At 39.3% G+C, this 19,028-nt stretch overlaps 1 protein-coding gene across 2 annotated transcripts in view; it reads left to right on the plus strand.

The window, feature by feature from the left end:
* Nucleotides 1-1,415: 1,415 nt before the first annotated feature.
* The window catches only part of EIF2B3 (eukaryotic translation initiation factor 2B subunit gamma), a 116,579-nt gene continuing 98,966 nt past the window's right edge, over nucleotides 1,416-19,028 (plus strand). The window contains exons 1-3 of one of the 2 annotated variants that reach the window (XM_026498234.4): nucleotides 1,416-1,514; nucleotides 4,131-4,287; nucleotides 7,937-8,082. In XM_026498234.4, coding sequence (XP_026354019.1) covers nucleotides 4,140-4,287; nucleotides 7,937-8,082 — 294 coding nt within the window. In that variant the 5' untranslated portion in view covers nucleotides 1,416-1,514; nucleotides 4,131-4,139. Of the gene's footprint in view, nucleotides 1,515-4,127; nucleotides 4,288-7,936; nucleotides 8,083-19,028 lie in introns of both variants that reach the window. The other variant, XM_026498235.4, reaches the window with a different exon arrangement.

The following is a 19,028-nucleotide window of genomic DNA, read 5'->3' on the forward strand; positions in this document are numbered from 1 at the left end:
GCAGAAGGAAAGGGTAGTCAAGTTTCAGGCCTCTGTGGCCAAGAACTCCATGGCTCCCTTTTACCAACATACTTGGTGTTATATTTTAGGTAAAATAAATAATTATTCAGTAAGTCATCACCAGCATCCTAAAGTGAAGGAAAGGCGGGGCAAAGATAAGCTGGTTTTATGGATAAAAAGGCCTCAGTTCTTTCCCCCCCCACCCCTCCCCAGTAGCATAGAACCTGAGCTCTTATTATTCTGGTTGAAAATCTGGGAAAAATTACAAGTCCTGACTGCTGTTTCCCCAGCACCTAAGACATTGCTTGGCACATATTAGGCACTCAATAAATATTGTTGAATGAAGTCAACCTCCTTTATTTTTATTGCAAAAATTAAACTCTCTTAACTTGGAAGGAGCTAAAGCAACTCAAGGTTTAAGAGAGGGACAGAAAAAGAGGAAGCTTCTAAAAGATTAGGAAATTGTAGGAATGTGTGGGAAAGAATGGCTATTGTTCCTATTATCTACTGTAGCTTATAAACCACCCCACAACTAACTGCTTAAAACAACAATTATTTTATTATTGTATCTCAGAATTCTTGTAGTTGTCTAGATGTAGGCATTTGGGGTCTCTCATGCAGTTGCAGCCTCTTAGGTGGACTTCCTGATTCCAGGGAATGTATTAATGCAGCAACCAGAGTGATCCTTTAGAAACCTGTCATACCATGCCCCTCCTCTGCTTAATTCAAGGTCCTCACAATGGCCTCCAAGACCCATGCCTCCGAATTCTCCACCCTCTCTCCCGTTGCCTCTGACCTTTATCATCATTCACTTTCCACCTGGCTCACTTCCCTTAAGCTATATTGGCCTCTCTACTGTTCTTCGAACACGCAGGCTCTTCAGGGCCTTTGCACTTGCTAACGGGTCTACTTGGAAGGCTCTTACCCAAGATATCCATCTCGCTCACCCTCTTCAAGCCATTGTTCAGTGTCACTGTCTCAATCAGGTCTTCGCTGACACCCCTCCTCCCACAGTTTTGATGGTTAAAGGTGCTTGTTTTCCATACCATAGAGTCTGGTTCAAAAAGCTGATGGGAGTCTCCACCTTAGACATCGCAGACCTAGGAGGAGTTGGCAATCCCTGGCCTGCAAGGGCGTTTAGACATTTGTCCACAAGCTAGCCCAAAACTGCGGCTCCCAATGAGCTCTTTTCACAGAGTGGTAGTCGGGGGCAGGTCGTAGAACGAGAACTTCTTGAAGCGAGAGACCGTGACTTGTTCCCATGTTGATTCCAGGAGTCCAGCATTAGGAAGGACACTCAACGGGCGGTGATGATTTGTGAATAAACGAAAGGAAAGAGACCACCCCACCTCCTCTCCTCTCCTGGAAGCACGCACGCTTTCCGAGCACAATCTATTAGCTCGGCGCTCGTCCCATCGATCTGCTCGGCCATCGCGCGCCTGCGCCTTTGGGCTGTCAGTCTGAGGCGGCGTGGGGAGCGCTGGGAGCTGCTGTGGCGCGCCGGGAGTTCAGAGGTAAAGCTGCGGTTTTTGCGCTGCCAGGCCCCTTACGAACTGGTTTTTGGGAGCGAGCACCGCGGTGGGGGCCACGGGGCCCCGCTTCATGTGGGAGAAGCAGGCTCCTTGATCCCGGCCGAGGAAGGCCTGATGGGGTGGGCTTGGGTGCAGAGCCCCAGGGTCTCCAGCTCGAGTCCCTGCCCAACCCGGCCAGGCAGCAAAGTGGCCGAATTAGGAGGGAGCTTGGGGAGAATCTGAACCAACCACCTTGTGCAGCAGATGGAGAGGAGTTTCAGGGAGGGGAGCATCTGCTTGAAGTCACAGAGAGTGAGAACCAGATCCGGGACCAGACACTCTTAGCACCGTGCCTGAACTCTTTCCACTTTAGCCCTTCATTTATTTATTCTGCCTATTTTTAGTTGTTTGGGGGCAAGGCAGTCAAGTAGGAATACAATAAGATCCAGATGAGAGACCAATTATGTTAGTGTTTTATCTTACCAATTTACAAAGGGAGAAGGCAATAGCTGCTATGATGGAAGCATGTCTGAGATGCCATGAACACCACCCTCTAAAGCTTAGGAGCCTAACGAGACTCGTTGCTCTTGCCGTGATTCCCGTCACCCAGAGTTGTGGCAGTGGCATTGAGGCATTTGGCAGTCGGCTTTAGGGTCTGTGAGCTTAAGTACCAGGTTCCCTTCTAGGAACTGAACACGCGTAGAATTTTAAATGTCAGGCCTCTGGTCACCTTACCTTTAAGTGGTAGAACCAGAACTCAGACTCAGGTCTTTTGACTCCGAAAGCGCCAATGCTCTTCTCATAATAACATCAGGTGTGATAAGAATTATATAGTGGTGGCCAAATTGAAGTTAAATTCCAATCGGAGGCAATGCTTGCTGGAATTGAGATTACGGTATTTTTTTTTTAAAGATTTTATTCATTTGAGAGAGAAAGCAGTAGAAGGAGAGGGGATAAAAAGGCTCCCAGCTGAGCAGGGAGCACGACGGAGGGGCTGGATCCCAGGACCCTGGGATCATGACCTAAGCTGAAGGCAGATGGTTAACAGACTGAGCCACCCAGGTGCCCAAAATTACTTTATCTTTAAGTCATAGATGATATGCAGGAGCCTTCGCTTAGTGCCTTGGGTGTACTGGGCTTAAGTGCTGCAGTTTAAATATTGATGAGGAGCCTAGGACTGATCATAATTATGGTTAAAGGTGCAACATTATTTACCAATTTTGTGTCAAATAATTTTTTTCTGAACATTACATTTCACATTTGTATTTAAAAGTTATATCATTTGTTGTAAATCAAGAAGTACTTTTATTTTAAATCAGTAAGGATTTATGACCTTTTACTATGCACCTTTTCTGTGGTAGCTGATGTAAAGAGATTCTTTTGAAGGTCAGAAAGATTTATTACCTTCAGTTTAGAAAAAGGAATTAATCTGATTTGTTTATACCACTGGGCTCTGCAAATCTAGGTTCAGATGTGAGCCTAGATTTGTGTTTATAGCACTATCTTTCATAGTTGGGGATAATGAGAAGATGGGAGAAGATGGCTGAGTTCTTAGAGGCAGCTTAAGTCATTTTATACTTTTCAGAGACCTAATATGCTTGTATTTATGCTGTTAATTCTAGTCAGAAGTTTTCAAATTTTTTCAAGAAATAACTCGTATCAGGAGCCCACTTGGTAAACTTTTTAAAAATTTTTTTATTTAAATTCAATTTAGGTAACATATACTGTATTATTAGTTCCAGGGGTAGAATTTAGTGGTTCATCAGTTGCATATAACACCCAGTGCTCATAACTTCAAGTTCCCTCCTTAGTGCCCATCATCCAATTACCCCATCCCCCCCCCACCTCCACTCCAGCAACCCTCAGTTTGTTTCCTAGAGTTAAGAGTCTCTTACGGTTTGCCTCCCTGTTTTCATCTTTCATTTTTCTCTCCCTTCCCCTACGTTCATCTATTTTGCTTCTTAAATTCCACATATGAGTGAAATCATACAGTATTTGTCTTTCTCCGACTGCTTATTTTGCTTAGCATAATACTGTCTAGTTCCATACGTGTTGTAAATGGCAAGATTTCATTCTTTTTTATGGCTGAGTAATATTCCAGCGTGTGCACGTGTGCACACACGCACACACACACAGACACACACACCCCACTTGGTAAACTCTTACTCCTTCATGAGTCTGCTCAAATATTACCTTCCTATAAAACTTTTCCTGACTTTTCTAGGAAGACTTAGGTGTTACCTTCACTATATGCTTACTGCATCTTGGATAAATCCCTGCTATGACACTAATAATAGTATATTGTAATTTACTGAATTTGTCTTCTCCACTTAAACGTGAGCACCTCAAGGGAAAGGGCCAGGTTTCTTTTAACTCATATGCCTCCTTCAGCCCAACTCCCCTGGCTGGAGCTGAGAGTATATATTGGTGAGTCAAAAAATATAATAAAGGTGATGTTTATACTGTAGCTAAGGAAACGTTCTTACTACGGTTATTGGAGTTGGAAGTTACACATTCGACCTGAGTATCAATAACCTAACTAGAAATAGAGTTAGTACTGTGTGTGCTTTGAATTTTATTACTTCTTTTTCTGTTAATTGTTTTTTTCTGTGGCAGCAGTTTGTGAAAATGGAATTTCAAGCAGTAGTGATGGCAGTTGGAGGGGGATCTCGGATGACAGACCTGACTTCCAGCATTCCCAAACCTCTGCTTCCAGTTGGGAACAAACCTTTAATTTGGTACCCATTGAACCTGCTTGAGCGTGTTGGATTTGAAGGTGAGCTATGACAATTAAATATACTCATAAAACTTTAGGGATGTTTGATCCCAATGATTTGTCAGCTTTATGAGGGTGAGAGAGGTTGAACGAGAGAACACCAGGACTCAGCATTGACTGGATAGTGGCCTCTGTAAATTAAGAACATAAGAGTACTCTGTTGCTGTATAAAAGGTTTAGAAGACAGCACTATTACTGTGTTAGAGCTGCTCTCCATGATGATCCAAGATGAACCCTGTAAGGATATCAGAGCACAGGGGGACTCCAAGTTAGTACCTCATAGTCAATACTTACTGTGAATCTATATGTACCCAGTAATATATTCATATATTAAGGGGCACAGTATTAAAAAGAAAACTCAGGTCCTGATTTCTAGGACCTTATAGTCTAGATACAAATGTAAATAGAGGGGACATCACTACAGATCCTACAGACATTAAAAAGGTAGTAAGTAAATATTATGAACAACTTTATGGTAATAAATTTGACAACTTAGTTGCACATTTTAGAAATATTGCTTTGGAAACTGTATAAAGAATGGATTTGAGGGGCGCCTGGGTGGCACAGCGGTTAAGTGTCTGCCTTCGGCTCAGGGCGTGATCCCGGCGTTATGGGATCGAGCCCCACATCAGGCTCCTCCGCTATGAGCCTGCTTCTTCCTCTCCCACTCCCCCTGCTTGTGTTCCCTCTCTCACTGGCTGTCTCTATCTCTGTCAAATAAATAAAATCTTTAAAAAAAAAAAAAAGAATAGATTTGAGGGAGTCAAGACTACAAGCAGGGAGATGAATTGGGAAATTGATACAGAAGTCCACACCAGCAATGAAGAGGACCTGAACTAAAGAAGTAGCACTAAGGATGGAGAAGAAGGAACATTTGAGAAAGTTGATGATGATTAATGGGGAGGGATAGTGGAAAAAGAGAGAAGAGTTCCTTCTACTTTTTGCTTGGGTGACTAGGTGACTAGATGGTAATACGAGTAACTAGGAAAGGTATTATGAGTCGAGGAACAGGTTTGAATGAATATAATGAGTTCAGCTTTGGCCACAATGAATTTGAGGTGTCCTATAGTTAGATATAGCAAATCCGAGTACCACATGGAAGTGGTGTCAGATCCTGGGGCACAGTCTTGTGTTCCAGTGTTGATTCGACTATAAGAATTGCCTTCCTGAGACAGACCCATGAATATTTCTATGCAGTGGTCTACATGACATTGATGTTAAGAGATGTTTTAGAAAAGATTTTCTTCTGGGGCGCCTGGTTGGCTCAGTCGTTAAGCGTCTGCCTTCGGCTCAGGGTGTGATCCCAGAGTCCTGGGATCGAGCCCCATATCAGGGTCCTCCGCTGGGAGCCTGCTTCTTCCTCTCCCACTCCCACTCCCTCTTCCACTCCCACTCCTCTGACAATCCCCTGCTTGTGTTCCGTCTCTTGCTGGCTGTCTCTCTGTCAAATAAATAAATTAAATTAAAAAAAAAAGATTTTCTTCTTATTATTTATTTGATTTGATTTGATTTTTAAGTAATCTCTACACCCAGCATGGAGCTTAAACTCACAACCCTGAGATCAAGAGTCACATGCTCTAGCAACTGAGCCAGCCAGGTGCCCCAAAAGATTTTCTTTTTAATACACTTTAAAATATCATACTATCCTTTAATAACCCCTTGTGGATTTGTCATCAGTAACTTTTTTCCTTTTTCCTTTTGCTATATCTTTTTTTTATATATAAAGATTTTATTTATTTATTTGACAGTGAGAGAGGGAACACAAGCACGGGATTGTGAGAGAGAGAAGCAAGCTTCCTGCTGAGCAGGGAGCCTGGTGTGGGGCTCAATCCCAGAACCCCAGGATCATGACCTGAGCCGAAGGCAGACACTTAACCGACTGAGCCACCAGGTGCCCCCTTTTGCTATATCTTTAGTTATGGTTAGGGGTTGCCTTTTATGGTATATTTAATACCCGTTGTGAAGGAAATTTCTTCTCACTAAGGCTCACTCGGAAATTGATGAGTGCCTCCTAAACACAGGATTCTGGAGTTTAAGAGCAAAGTCTGTTTTCACTTTCTTCATATTGTTCATGAGTTTAGAGAAGTTAATGTAGCCCCGCTTAGCGTTTTTCTTTCTCTCCACACATAAAGAGTCTTAGTCCAGTTATTAGACTGTCCCATATTTGCAGTTATTCCCTTCACTCTATCCACTCTACCTAAAATGTTCTCTCCAAAAAAATAAAATAATAAAACAAAATGTCCTCTCCAAAATGTTATCTTCTGGGGCACCTGGGTAGCTCAGTCGTTAAGCGTCTGCCTTTGGCTCAGGGCGTGATCCTGGCGTTCTGGGATCGAGCCCCACATCAGGCTCCTCCACTGAGAGCCTGCTTCCTCCTCTCCCACTCCCCCTGCTTGTGTTCCCTCTCTCGCTGGCTGTCTCTCTCTGTCAAATAAATAAATAAAATCTTAAAAAAAGAAAAAAAGTTATCTTCTCTTTGAAATTCCAAACAGCATCAATCACCCTGTCCTCTATGGTTCCATCACACTTTGTTTTTCTATCTTAGTACCAACCAAGGCCTGTTTTATGCTATAATTAGTGGCATGGAAGACTGATCTGAGAACAAGTACTGTATCTCATTCACCTTTGTAACAACAGCATTTACATAGAGTGTGTACTAAATAAGTTTTTGGTGGTCTTGAATTTATCTTGACCTATCTCAAAGGCCATCCCTTCCAGGAAGCCTTCCTTAGTCATTTCTCCATAATTTCTCCATGTTAAGTTTCTTAAGAATAGGAACCATGTTGAGTTGATTTCTGACTTCTTAGTGACTATTTTTCCTTTACTTATTAAATGTATTTGTATTTATTGGTTGAACGAGTTGGCTACTAAAAGCAAAGTGGGAAATGAAAGAAAGATGAGAGAAGGAAGGAAGGAAAGTTAAATGATTTGGAAAAGAAAGAAAGAGGAAGAAAGAAGAGAAGGGAAGAAAATAGGAAAGTATGATTACAGTGAAAGGGAGAGATAATTGTTAGCTGGAACACTATCATGAAACAAGTAGAAATTGAAATGCTAAAATCTGATCTTCAGACATCAGCAACACGTTATGTTGCAGTGAATTACATTACCCTACCAAAGATCCATAACAAAGATCCCCAGTTTTCTGTCATTGGTTACCAGCTATATAGATAAAATGAAGACATCTGTTATATGGAAATTGCTTCTTAGTAGTGTTCACTGTGATCCTCAGTGAAGCACTCGTGGCTACCTGGTGGGAAGTGGTGATAGCTCTTCCTTTGTAGTGAATGAAGATTTAAAATGTGATCCCATTTGTATCTGCTTTGATGAATGTTCTTCTGAGTTCTTTACATCAAGAAGTGGCAGGTAATATATTAAAGTCAGACTTGAGTTTTATCTGAAGTCCGCTGCTTACTAGTTGTGTGACCCTGAACAAAGTCACTTAATATCTTCTAGTCCAGGTTTCCTCATTTGTAAATGAGATTGTTGTAAGAATTGAGAGACTGCCTGTAAATACATTGAAAAGGCTCAATAATATTAGCTGTTATTATTAAATCTAGAAACAGACCAAATCTAATTGAAAGAGTGAAACCACTGTCTAAATGAATGAGAGTTTTTGTGTTTTTCCTTCTTTTTCCCTTTTGTGCTGTAGAAGTCATTGTCATTACAACCAGGGATGTCCAGAAGGCTCTATCTGCAGAATTCAAGATGAAAATGAAGCTAGATATTGTGTGTATTCCTGATGAAGCTGACAAGGGGACTGCAGATTCTCTGCGCCAAATATATCCAAAACTTAAGGTGAGAAACTATTTTTGATTTTTATTGTTTATTGAAGATAAATATCATCGTATGTTTCCCAATCGCATTATAGTTTATAATGCTTTTTTGAAAATATATTCTTGCATCACATATTTTGTTGCCCATGTACTCTTCAGCTGCTTTTTATTTTTATTATTTTTTTAGGTTTATATATTTATTTAAGTGATTTTTACACCTAACATGGGGCTCAAAGATCAAGAGTCACATGCTCCTCTGACTGAGCTAGCCAGGCACCCCTGTTTTGATTATTAATGAAGATTTAGACATTTAATTGTCACAGTCGCTGGTTTCCAGTATTTTTAAGTAATTGTACATCTTTATAAAAAAGATATACTTTTTTTTTTAAGATTTTATTTATTTATTTGACAGAGAGACAGCCAGTGAGAGAGGGAACACAAGCAGGGGGAGTGGGAGAGGAGGAAGCAGGCTCCCAGTGGAGGAGCCTGATGCGGGGCTCAATCCCAGAACGTTGGGATCACACCCTGAGCCGAAGGCAGACGCTTAACAACTGCGCCACCCAGGCGCCCCGAAAGATATACTTTTTTTAAAAAAGATTTTTTACTTATTCATTTGTGAGAGAGAGCACGAGTGAGAGCACAAGCAGGGGGGGATGCGTCAGAGGGAGAGGGAAAAGTGGACTACTCACTGAGCAGGGAGCCCGACATGGGGCTCAATCCTAGGACCCTTGGTTCATGACCTGAGCAGAAGGCAAATGCTTAACCAACTGAGCCACCCAGGTGCCCCAAAAAAGATATACTTCAAATGTGCTTTTAAAGATTCCAATTAAATGAAGTTCATGAACAAGCAAAATGTATTTCTTTCTTTATTTTTAGAGAGATTAGGTGTGCAGGGGGTGGGGTGGGGAGAGGGAGAGAGAGAATCCCAGGCAGGCTCCATGCTCAACGTGGAGCCAGACTCAGGGCTCAATCCCACAACCCTGAGATCTAACCTGAGCCGAAATCAAGAACTGGATGCTTAACCGACTGAGCTACCCAGGTGCCCCCATGAACAAGCAAAATTTAATCTATAGTGATAAAAATCAGAGCAGCGGTTGACTCTGCAGATGACAATTGACTGGAAAGAAGTACAAAGGAATTTTCAAAAATCCCAGACCCTAACGCCTACAGCATGGTAACATTTGACCTTTTAGTCTACTTTGATTAGATACTAACCGGAGCATATGGATATGAGGGCACAGACTCCCTACTGGCCTATGGCCTAGGAACTGAGAAATACCTACTGTAAACTGTTTTTAAATTGATGTCCTTTGGAAAAAATTCAGTCTGTATGATGTTGCCATCTTACTTGAACTGGGGAGCAGACTCTCCTGGTATTTCTGGTGACTGCAAACAGATGTATTAATATTTTCAACCTTCCTATGCACTAAAGAAAAAAAGTTAATGCCGAAATGTATATGGCCTTTCTCTCCTTCCCACTTATATTGGGGAATAATTATACACAGTAAAATACAAAGATATTAAGTATACAGTTCAGTGAATTTTGACAGATACATACACTCTGAATACAATTACCCAAAAAAAGAACATTTCCATTACCTCTGAAAGTTCATTTGTACTTCTTTTTAGTAAGCCCCCCCCACCCCAACTTCCCAGCACCCCTCCCCCCAGAGTCAGTTCATATGTTAACTTTGCTTGTTCATGAACTAGATATAAATGGAATGAATCATACAATTCTATTCTGGTTTCTTTGGTTTAACATAATATTTTTCAGACTCATTCATATTATTGCAGATATAACTAGGTTTTTTTTTTTTCCATTGAAAAAATATACCACTTTTCACTCATTTCCCTGTTGATGGTCATTTGGGTTGTTTCTAATTTTGAGATATCATGAATAAAGTACGAACATTGTTCTGCAAGTGTTTTTGTGAAAATATTCTAGGTTGTAGGGTTTACTATATTAGAAATTGCCACATAGTTTTCCAAATGGTTACACCATTTTGTATTTCCATCAACAGTGTGTAAGGGTTGCATTCGCTTCACATCTTCATCAGCATTTGGTATTGTCAATCCTTTACATTTTAACCATTCTAGTGGATATGTATGTAGTAGTATCTCATGGTTTTAATTTGCATTTCTCTGGGAATAATGATGCTAACCACTTTTCCATGTGGTTATTGGCCATTTGTTTATCTTTATGGAGTGTTCAAAGCATTTGCCTATTTTTAAATTGAGTTGTTTACCTTTTTATTATTGACTATAGAAATTCCTTATGTATTCTAGATGTAAGTCTTTTGTCAGATATGTGTTGTGAATATCTTCTGCCAGTCTGTAGCCTGCCTTTTTACTTTCTTAATGGTGTGTTTTCATGACCAGAAGTTTTCAGTGTTGATGAAATTCAGATTACTGCTTTTTTTCTTTTATGGTTAATATATGTTTTGTGTCCAAGAAATCTTTGCCTGTCCCAAGCTTGTGAAGATTTTTTTTTTTTTTTAAGGTTTATTTATTTGATGGGGCACCTGGGTGGCACAGCGGTTAGGCGTTTGCCTTTGGCTCAGGGCGTGATCCCGGCGTTATGGGATCGAGCCCCACATCGGGCTCCTCCGCTATGAGCCTGCTTCTTCCTCTCCCACTCCCCCTGCTTGTGTTCCCTCTCTCGCTGGCTGTCTCTCTCTCTGTCAAATAAATAAATAAAATCTTTAAAAAAAAAAGAAAAAAAAGATTTATTTATTTGAGAGAGAGGGAGGGAGCATATGAGCAGGGGGAGGAACAGAGGGAGAGGGAGGGAACCCCAAGCAGACTTCCCTCTGAGTGTGGAGCCTCACACGGGGCTCAATCTCATGACCCTGCGATCATAACCTGAGCCAAAACCAAGAGTCATACACTTAATCAACTGAGCCATCCAGGTGCCCCAATAAAGATACTCTTTTATATTTACTTCTAAAATGTTTAGCTTTTATGTTTAGATGTCTACCCCATCTTGATTAGTTTTGTATATGTTGTAAGGTAGGGATAAAATTTACCTTTTTTTCTGTCTGGATATTTGTTCCAACACCATTTTTTAAAAAGGCTTTACTTTCCCCATAGGATTGCACTAGTGCCTTCATTGAAAATCAACTGACCATACATGTGTGGTCTGTTTCTATTTTCTCTATTTTGTTTCCTTGGTCTATTTGTCTGTCTTTACTTCAATACTACATTGAATAATGTCTTGATTATTTTAGCTTTATAGTAGGAATTGAACTGAATCTATAGATTAGTTTGGGGAGAATTGCTATCTTAATATTGATTCTTCCAATCTTGAACATCTATTTATTTAGGTTTCTTTTAATTTCTCTCAACAGTGTTTTATAATTTTCAGTGTAGAAGTTTTGAACACCTCTTGGTAAATTTTTCCTAGGTAAATGTTTTTAATGATGTTGTAACTGGTGCTTTTTACTCTATTTTTCAGTTGTTTGTTGCTTGTATATAGACATAAAATTGTTTTTTGAAGATTGACCTTGTCAAATTGTAGATTGTTTAAGATTTTACATCATCATGTTGCTTATAAACAAAAACAGTATTACATCTTCCTTTTTAATCTTTATGCTTTCTTTTTTAATTCTCTGTTGCCCTGGCCAGAACTTCCAGTGCAATGTATTATAGGCATTTCCATTCACTTTTGGCCTCTTTTTGTTTCCCTGTGCTTCCATCCAAGTAGGGTTGGTGTTTCTGACTGGAGAGGAGATTTCCAATACCATAATGTTGGTTGTGCTACTTTCTGGACTGTACCTGCTTATTTCCTTAGGAAAGATATGGGGAATCTCACTAAGAAAATGAAATGATAATTTCGTTCTGGTCTTTCATAGGAACGGACGCTAGGTTTGCCAAGTAGCTTAGGGTGTTTAGTGGGCTTCCCAGGGGCTGTTTTAGCTATGGTCTAAACGTTAAGGATGGAGGTATCACCTCTTTGCTCCCTAGTGTCTAAATCTTAGAAATGTTATTTTTACCCTAACCTGGGACTGGAGATTCTAGAAGTCTCATGTGAGACTTGTGTAACCCTTAGGGGCTTGGGAAGTAGTAGTGACAACTATAAATAGAGGTGGGCATGTGGAGGCAAGTAATGTAACTGCCAATAGGACATTTTGCTCCCAAGTTGCTGCTGCTTCTTATGGTTTTGACCATTGAATCCTTATTTTAGAACCTGAAGAAAGAGCCGTCATTAAGTCATTCTACGCAGTCTCATTTCTTTTCCTCCTTTACGTATCGCTTTGTTTTTACATCATTTACACCACAGCACCTTTTACGTATAATCCTGCCTCTGTGCCTTCTTCTCCAGCTGTGACTTGGGCTAGCAGGTCTCTGCTGTCTTTGCTCTCCCTACTTGGTTTCTCCTGTACCAGTGGCTCCTGATATCCTGGCTTCGCATCAACTTGCATTCCAACCTGGATCAGAGGCAACAAAGCTAACCTGTGGAGGAACTTAGTAGACTCCTAAATAGCCGTTAAGATCAAAGTAAAACCTGAGCTAAGCCAAAATTCAGAGCCATCAGGTTGGGATCAACGTAAACTTGTAGGAAAGGTAATGGAAAAACATATAAACAATTGAGGAAAGTGAAACAGCCTGAGAATGCAGTTTGTGGGTGTTTGCTAAGAGATGTCAGGTACCTCTCTAAAGTAGAAAGTTGTACCCCCAGGCTGTGCCATGGTCCAAAAGCAGTGCCCCTTTGACCCAATTTATTTATCTTACCTGGTGCCCACCAAGCAGCTTCCTAAACATTTGGGGACTATTTTGGTCTGTTTTAAGTTAGACTTTAGGTAAGATTCCCTTTGAAATTTGGGGGTTTATGAGCTTTCCGTTCTTTTATCTTTACCCACTTCCTCCAGGTTGAGTTCCCCAAATATTACTGTGAGGTTATCCCATGTGGCTTCTGCTTTTCTAGAGAAAGACCACAATAGTATATTAGCTTTATTTGGCTTTTTTGTTTAAAATATATTTCACCATTTTAATTTATAATCTTTTTCATCTACATTGCATTTGCTAAATATATTACAGTTCTCTTTATATGTGGAAACTTCCATCATGTGTGCTTATAGGATATTGAAGCTGGACATCATATTTGCTATGTGTTTTTTCAACTAACGTACATATTTCATTTGGTTTTATTCTCCTGGCACTGTTTTCTACTTTATTTTGCCTTATCTCATGCAACAATTTTTGCTGACTTACTGGCTTCTCACTTTTTATTTCAGCTGCCCACCCTCTTTCCCTGACTTTTCAAGAGAGATTATTGGCTCATTCATTCTCCCACGCCCTGGGTGAGTGAGCTCCATTCTTATAACTGGTGTTGATAACCTGAAAGTTCTTAGATTTTCAATCTTCTCCACAGTAGTGTTTCATATTCGTTGATGAATGATTCAGTCTTATCTATGTCTGAACTCATTCATTTAGCAAATATGTATTGAGAGTATAATAATGATTATAATCGCTTAATTTATTAAATACCAATTATGGACCATAGTTTTGGGGTTTTTTTTCACTTTTTATTAGGGAAAACTTCAAACATGTACAGAAATAGAACATTGCCCACATATCTGTCACCCAACTTCAATAGTTATCAACCCATGACAAATCTTATTTCATCTATATCTCTACCCATCTTGCTCCCTTTCGTGTTCTTTTGAAATAAATCTCAGAAATCGTATTATTTCATCTGTAAGTATTTCAGAATATATTCCTAAGATGAGAGCTCTTTAAAAAATAAAAATAAAGCTATAAGGCCATTATAACACCTAAAAAAACCAATTAATAATTCTTTATTATCAAATGTCCAATCAGTGTATGAGTTTCTAGTTGCCTCATAAATATAATTTTAAAATGTTTTGTAGTGTGTTTATTTAAATCAGGAGGCAAATAAGGACTATATCTTACAGTTGGTTGAAACGTCTCTTTTAACACACAGATTTTCCCCTCGTCTGTTCTCTTTCTTATAATTTATTTGTTGGAGAAATTGGGCCATTCATTTTCTTATACATTTTCCCTCCCACAGTCTGCATTTTGTTGATTGCGACCCTGTGGTGCTGTTTAATAAATGCCCTCTCTTTATATTGGTATTGGTAGTTGGACCTAGAAGCTCCATTAAATTCAGATTTTGAACTTAGGGACAAGACTTTCATAGGTGACGGTGTGTTCTTCTATCTGGAGGCACATAGTTTTAATTGTCTCCTTTTGTGATGAAGTAGCTGTTAACGATCACTGCCGCAAGGCCGCGGTCCTCGTCTCTCCAGTCTTTGGCTATCTGAGGCTTATTTCTAGTAGATTCCTTAGGAAGTCTTCCTGATATCCATGCTCAGCGGATTAGCTGCAGCCTTCATATTTCAAAGCCAATTTATATGGATATAAAATCCTTGACTCACATTTTTTCCTTGAGTATCTTAAATTCCCTCAGTGATTCTGTTGTAAAGTGTTGCTGTCCAAAAAGTGCAAGTAAAAATCTTTCCCTTATGAGTGAGTTGGTCTTTTTATCTGGATTCCCAAAGGTGTTTTTCTTTTTGTTTATTTAAAGATTTTATTTTTAAGTAATCTTTACACCCAATGTGGGGCTCAAACTTACAGCCCCAAGATCAAGAGTTGCATGCTCCACTGACTGAGCCAGCCAGGTGCTCCTATTTTATTTTATTTTATTTTATTTTATTTTATTTTATTTTATTGTTTTAAAGATTTATTTATTTATTTTAGAGGGGGAGAGAGCACAAGTGAAAGGTACAGGGAGAGAGGGAGAGGGAGAATCTCAAGCAGACTTCGTGCTGAGCACAGAGCCTGAGGTAGGGCTCGATCCCATGACCCCAAGATACGACCTGAGCTGAAACCGAGTGGGACACTTAACTGACTGCACCACCCAAATGTCCCACCTCTATTTTATTTTTTTAAGTAAGTTCTGTGCACAACATGAGGCTTAAACGCGTGACCCCAGGATCAAGAGTCACATGCTCTACCGACTGAGCCAGCCAGGCGCCCCAAGTTTTTATTTTCTTCAAACTTTTCGGGTTTTACTACATAATATATCCTGCTGATCTGAATCATATTTTCTAGATATGTAGTATGTCCTTTTCATGTGAAGTTTTGGTCTTTTTTATTGTTTCAGAGAAGTTTTCTGGAATTATAACTTCAGGTATTTGTTCTATTTCATTACTTTGGTTTTAGTCTTTGGGATTCTTTTTTTTTTTTTTCCTTAAGATTTTATTTATTTGAGTGAGAGAGAGACAAGGAAGCAGGCTCCCCGCTGAGCAGGGAGCCCACGGGGCTGATCCCAGGACCCTGATATCATAGCCTGAGTGGAAGGCAGACGCTTAACCAACTGAGCCACCCAGGTGCGCCTAGTCTTTGGGATTCTTAAACACAAGCTGCGTTTTTGTTGCTTTTCTTCTTATTTTGCCTCAAATCCTTTTTATCTATTTCTTTTTAAATTTTAGGATTTTCTCTCTTTTTACATTCTGTTTCCCTTGAGGTATTATGCATTGAGTTGTGTTTTATTCACTTTTGTGTCCTTTCTAGTTTAGCTGTTATTTCTGAAATGATCGTTTTTCTTTTATTTCTAATTCTTTCTTAAGTTCTGTCATCTAATTTCTAATTTTTCTAATTTCTAATTTTTCTAATTCTGATTTATTTTGACCTTTCACATCTATTATTTTCTTATTTTAGGTTATTTCGAAATACTCGCCTACAGATTTAACCTGCTTCATGAGCATGTCTTTCTGACATGTGCTTCATTGTAGAGATGTTATTCTAACCCTTACTACGATCTTTCTCAATAATAACTTTGTACAGGATTTGACTATAATCCTTTCCTATTGCCAATTTTACCCAAATTTAATTTTCCTAAATTTTTAGAAGGGAAAGATAAGTCAGGATAGCCTTTGTAGCTTCACAGCCATAGAGCCCCTCTTTTGAGATCCTCCTCGTCTGCTCCATTATCTCTGTGTTATCTGGCTGTTCTCTTTGCTTTGCACTGATTGTCCCTGTCGTGCTCACTTTGGTTTCTATTCCCAGCATACTCTCAGTGCGGAGCTTCATTTTTAAAATGAACATTAGTTTGCTAGTTTCAAGAGTTCATAGGCCAAGACCGCTCCAGCCCCTTCAGACCTTACTAAGAATAGATAAGGGGACTGAATCTTAGGAAGAGTTTAATGGAAGAGTTAGTGATTGAGCTTGGGTCTCTCACTTCAAAGCCTATGCTCTTAACTACTGTACTATGCTATCTATACAGTCTGGGATAGAGGTGAAAATCGAATATATGCTTTATCCTCTAGGGATACTTTGAAGGATCATTAACAGAGTAATATTTCAGAAATATTACTGCGTGAATGAGAAGAGCCAGAGAGACCACTGGGAGGCTATTGTAGTAATCCTAGTAAGAAATGATGAAGGACCAAGCCAAGACAATGGCAGACAATGGCAGTGGTAATAGATAGGGATAAGTTGGAGAATATTTGGAACTTTATGGCTAATTAATAAGACGTAGGGGGATAAAGAGAAGGAGGGATCAAGCATGACTCCCAGGTTTCTAGCAAGACCAACTGAATGGATGGTGGTGGCATTCACAGATTTAGAGGCTGCGAGATAAGGAACGGATTTATAGGAGAAATAAGATGTGTAACTACATTTAGCCCACTAAATACACTTTGCTGTGAATGTGAACCATCTTCCCCACAAGAATGTTAGAATAAATAAAGAAAAGGACAGGATACAAAGGGCCTAAGGAAACATCAGTACTTAAAAGACATGTAGAAGAGGAGGACCTTCTGAAAGAGGTAAGAAAGACACTCACAACCATGGATATTTTAAAATAATAAATAATACATACATGGAGTTCAAAAGGTATGAAAAATGTTTATGGTGAAATGTTTCCCTTCCTTCCTTATCTACCTGGTTTCCCTATTAGCAACCACTGTTACTAGTTTCTTCTACCTTGAGGGTATTTTTAAGATGGAAACAACTTGAACATTTTTGTAAGAGAGCAAAAGAGCCAGTGGAGAGGTGTAGAAGAAAGGAGATAAATGATGGATGAGGTCCCCAAGGAGACAAGAAGGAATGAAGGAGCAGCTTTGGGCAGGAGGAAGGCTGTATCTTCCACTGAAATGAGAAAACAGGAGGAAAGGGAAAGCTCAAATGCAGATCAGAAAGGAGAGATAGGAATTTAAATCGTTCACTCCTGAGGCCTTTATATTCTTGATGAAGTAGGAGGTAGAGTTGTCTGTTGAGAATGTGGAAAGAGAAAGGTGACAGGATTGGGCCCTGTGAGTAGTGAAACTTTAGAATCGGCACTGGGAAATAGGAGAAAGCAGACTAGGGACACTGAGAAGGAGACCTGAGCAACATCAGGGGTGTAGCTAGAGTTGAAGAATGTAAATCGTAATTACTGCAATTAGCACACTTGTGGGATTGGATTTTTTTTTCTTGTTTTTCTCTCTTTCACCATTGCTCAGGTGTCTAGAGATAGAGGAGAAGACATGTTTCAATTGATCAGGGTTATGGGCAAGGTCAATATTTGTACCCACTGGAGAGGGAGAAGCTGAGGCCAGGAAGAATAAGATTTGACTAAGGACTCAATGGACAGAGGCCTTTCCTCTCTTCTTTCTGGCATGAGCTTGGCAAAAACTTTCCTCCCAGAGCCAGTCTCTCCAGATTGCATCTGGGTAAGAATTCATCCATTCCTCTTCTGTGATACAGTTAGTTGGCTATCATTTCTTTCGCTATGTGTAGTGCTATAACGTATGTCCTTGCACCAATTTCTTTGTGCTCTTGTTTTGAAGTTAGACACCTAGGAGTGATGTGTGGATCATAAGGTATGTGCATTTCCAGCTTTACTAGATATGGGCAAATTCCCCTTCAAAGTAGTCATATTAGTGTATATTCCCACCAGTAGTATGAATTAGAGTTCTGATTTCTCCCTGTCCTCACTAACGATTGGTGTTCTCAAACTTGAATTTTCATTAATATGATGGGTATGAAACAGTACCTCATTATTGGTTTAATTTTGGATTTCCTTGATTACTTGTGAATTTGAGGACTTTTTTTTCTGGGTATTTTGGCCGTTTTCCTTTTCAGTGAATTTCTTATTCATATCCTGTGCTTATTTTGTGTTTGGGTTGTTTTTTTTCTTACTTATATGTATAGTCTATATATTCTGTATACTAATCTTTTGCCAGTTTTATGAGTTGCAAGTTTTCCCCCAGTTTGTCACTACTCTTTCCTTTGGTTATAGTATCTTCTAGCATACAGAAGTTTTTAATTTTTTTGTGGTTAACTAGATCAGTCTTTTCCTTTATGGTTGGTGCTTTTGTATCTTACTTTAAATTGACATAGACTTCTGCCCTCTAAAAGCTTTACAGTTTTGCTTTTCATATTTGGATCTTTAAATCAGTATTTATATTTATACATGAAATGAGGTAAATATCTAAGTTTATCTTTTTTCCAAATGAATAGTTGGTTATTTCAGCTATTTATTGAATAACCTATCTTTTACTCCCTGATTTATACCGAGTTCCACGTATGCCTGAGACTATTTCTAAGCTTTCTCTTCTCTTCCACTGGCCTCATTGTTTTTTCCTTCATCAATATCCTTGTTTTAATTACTGTAGCTTTATAGAAATTCTGTCTAGTAGGATGATTCCCCTCTACCTCTCATTATTACTATTTATGTTAAAATCATCTTAACTATTTCTTCCCATTTGACATATGAATCTTAGTATTAGCCATGATAAGTCTTTCTTGGTATTTGACTGGAATTACAGTGATTTTCAGATTAATTTGAGAGAGTTGGCATTTTATAGTACTGAGTCTTTTCTATTCGTTAAGCATAATATATCTCTATTAAGTCTTATTTTTTGTTTGTTTTTAGATAAGGTTTAAAGTTTTTCTATAAAAACAGGTCCTATACATCCTGTGTTGAACTTATTAGTAGATACTTTCTAATTTTGTTATGCA

The sequence above is a fragment of the Ursus arctos genome, unplaced genomic scaffold, assembly GCF_023065955.2.
Source record: "Ursus arctos isolate Adak ecotype North America unplaced genomic scaffold, UrsArc2.0 scaffold_12, whole genome shotgun sequence".
NCBI lineage: Eukaryota > Metazoa > Chordata > Mammalia > Carnivora > Ursidae > Ursus > Ursus arctos.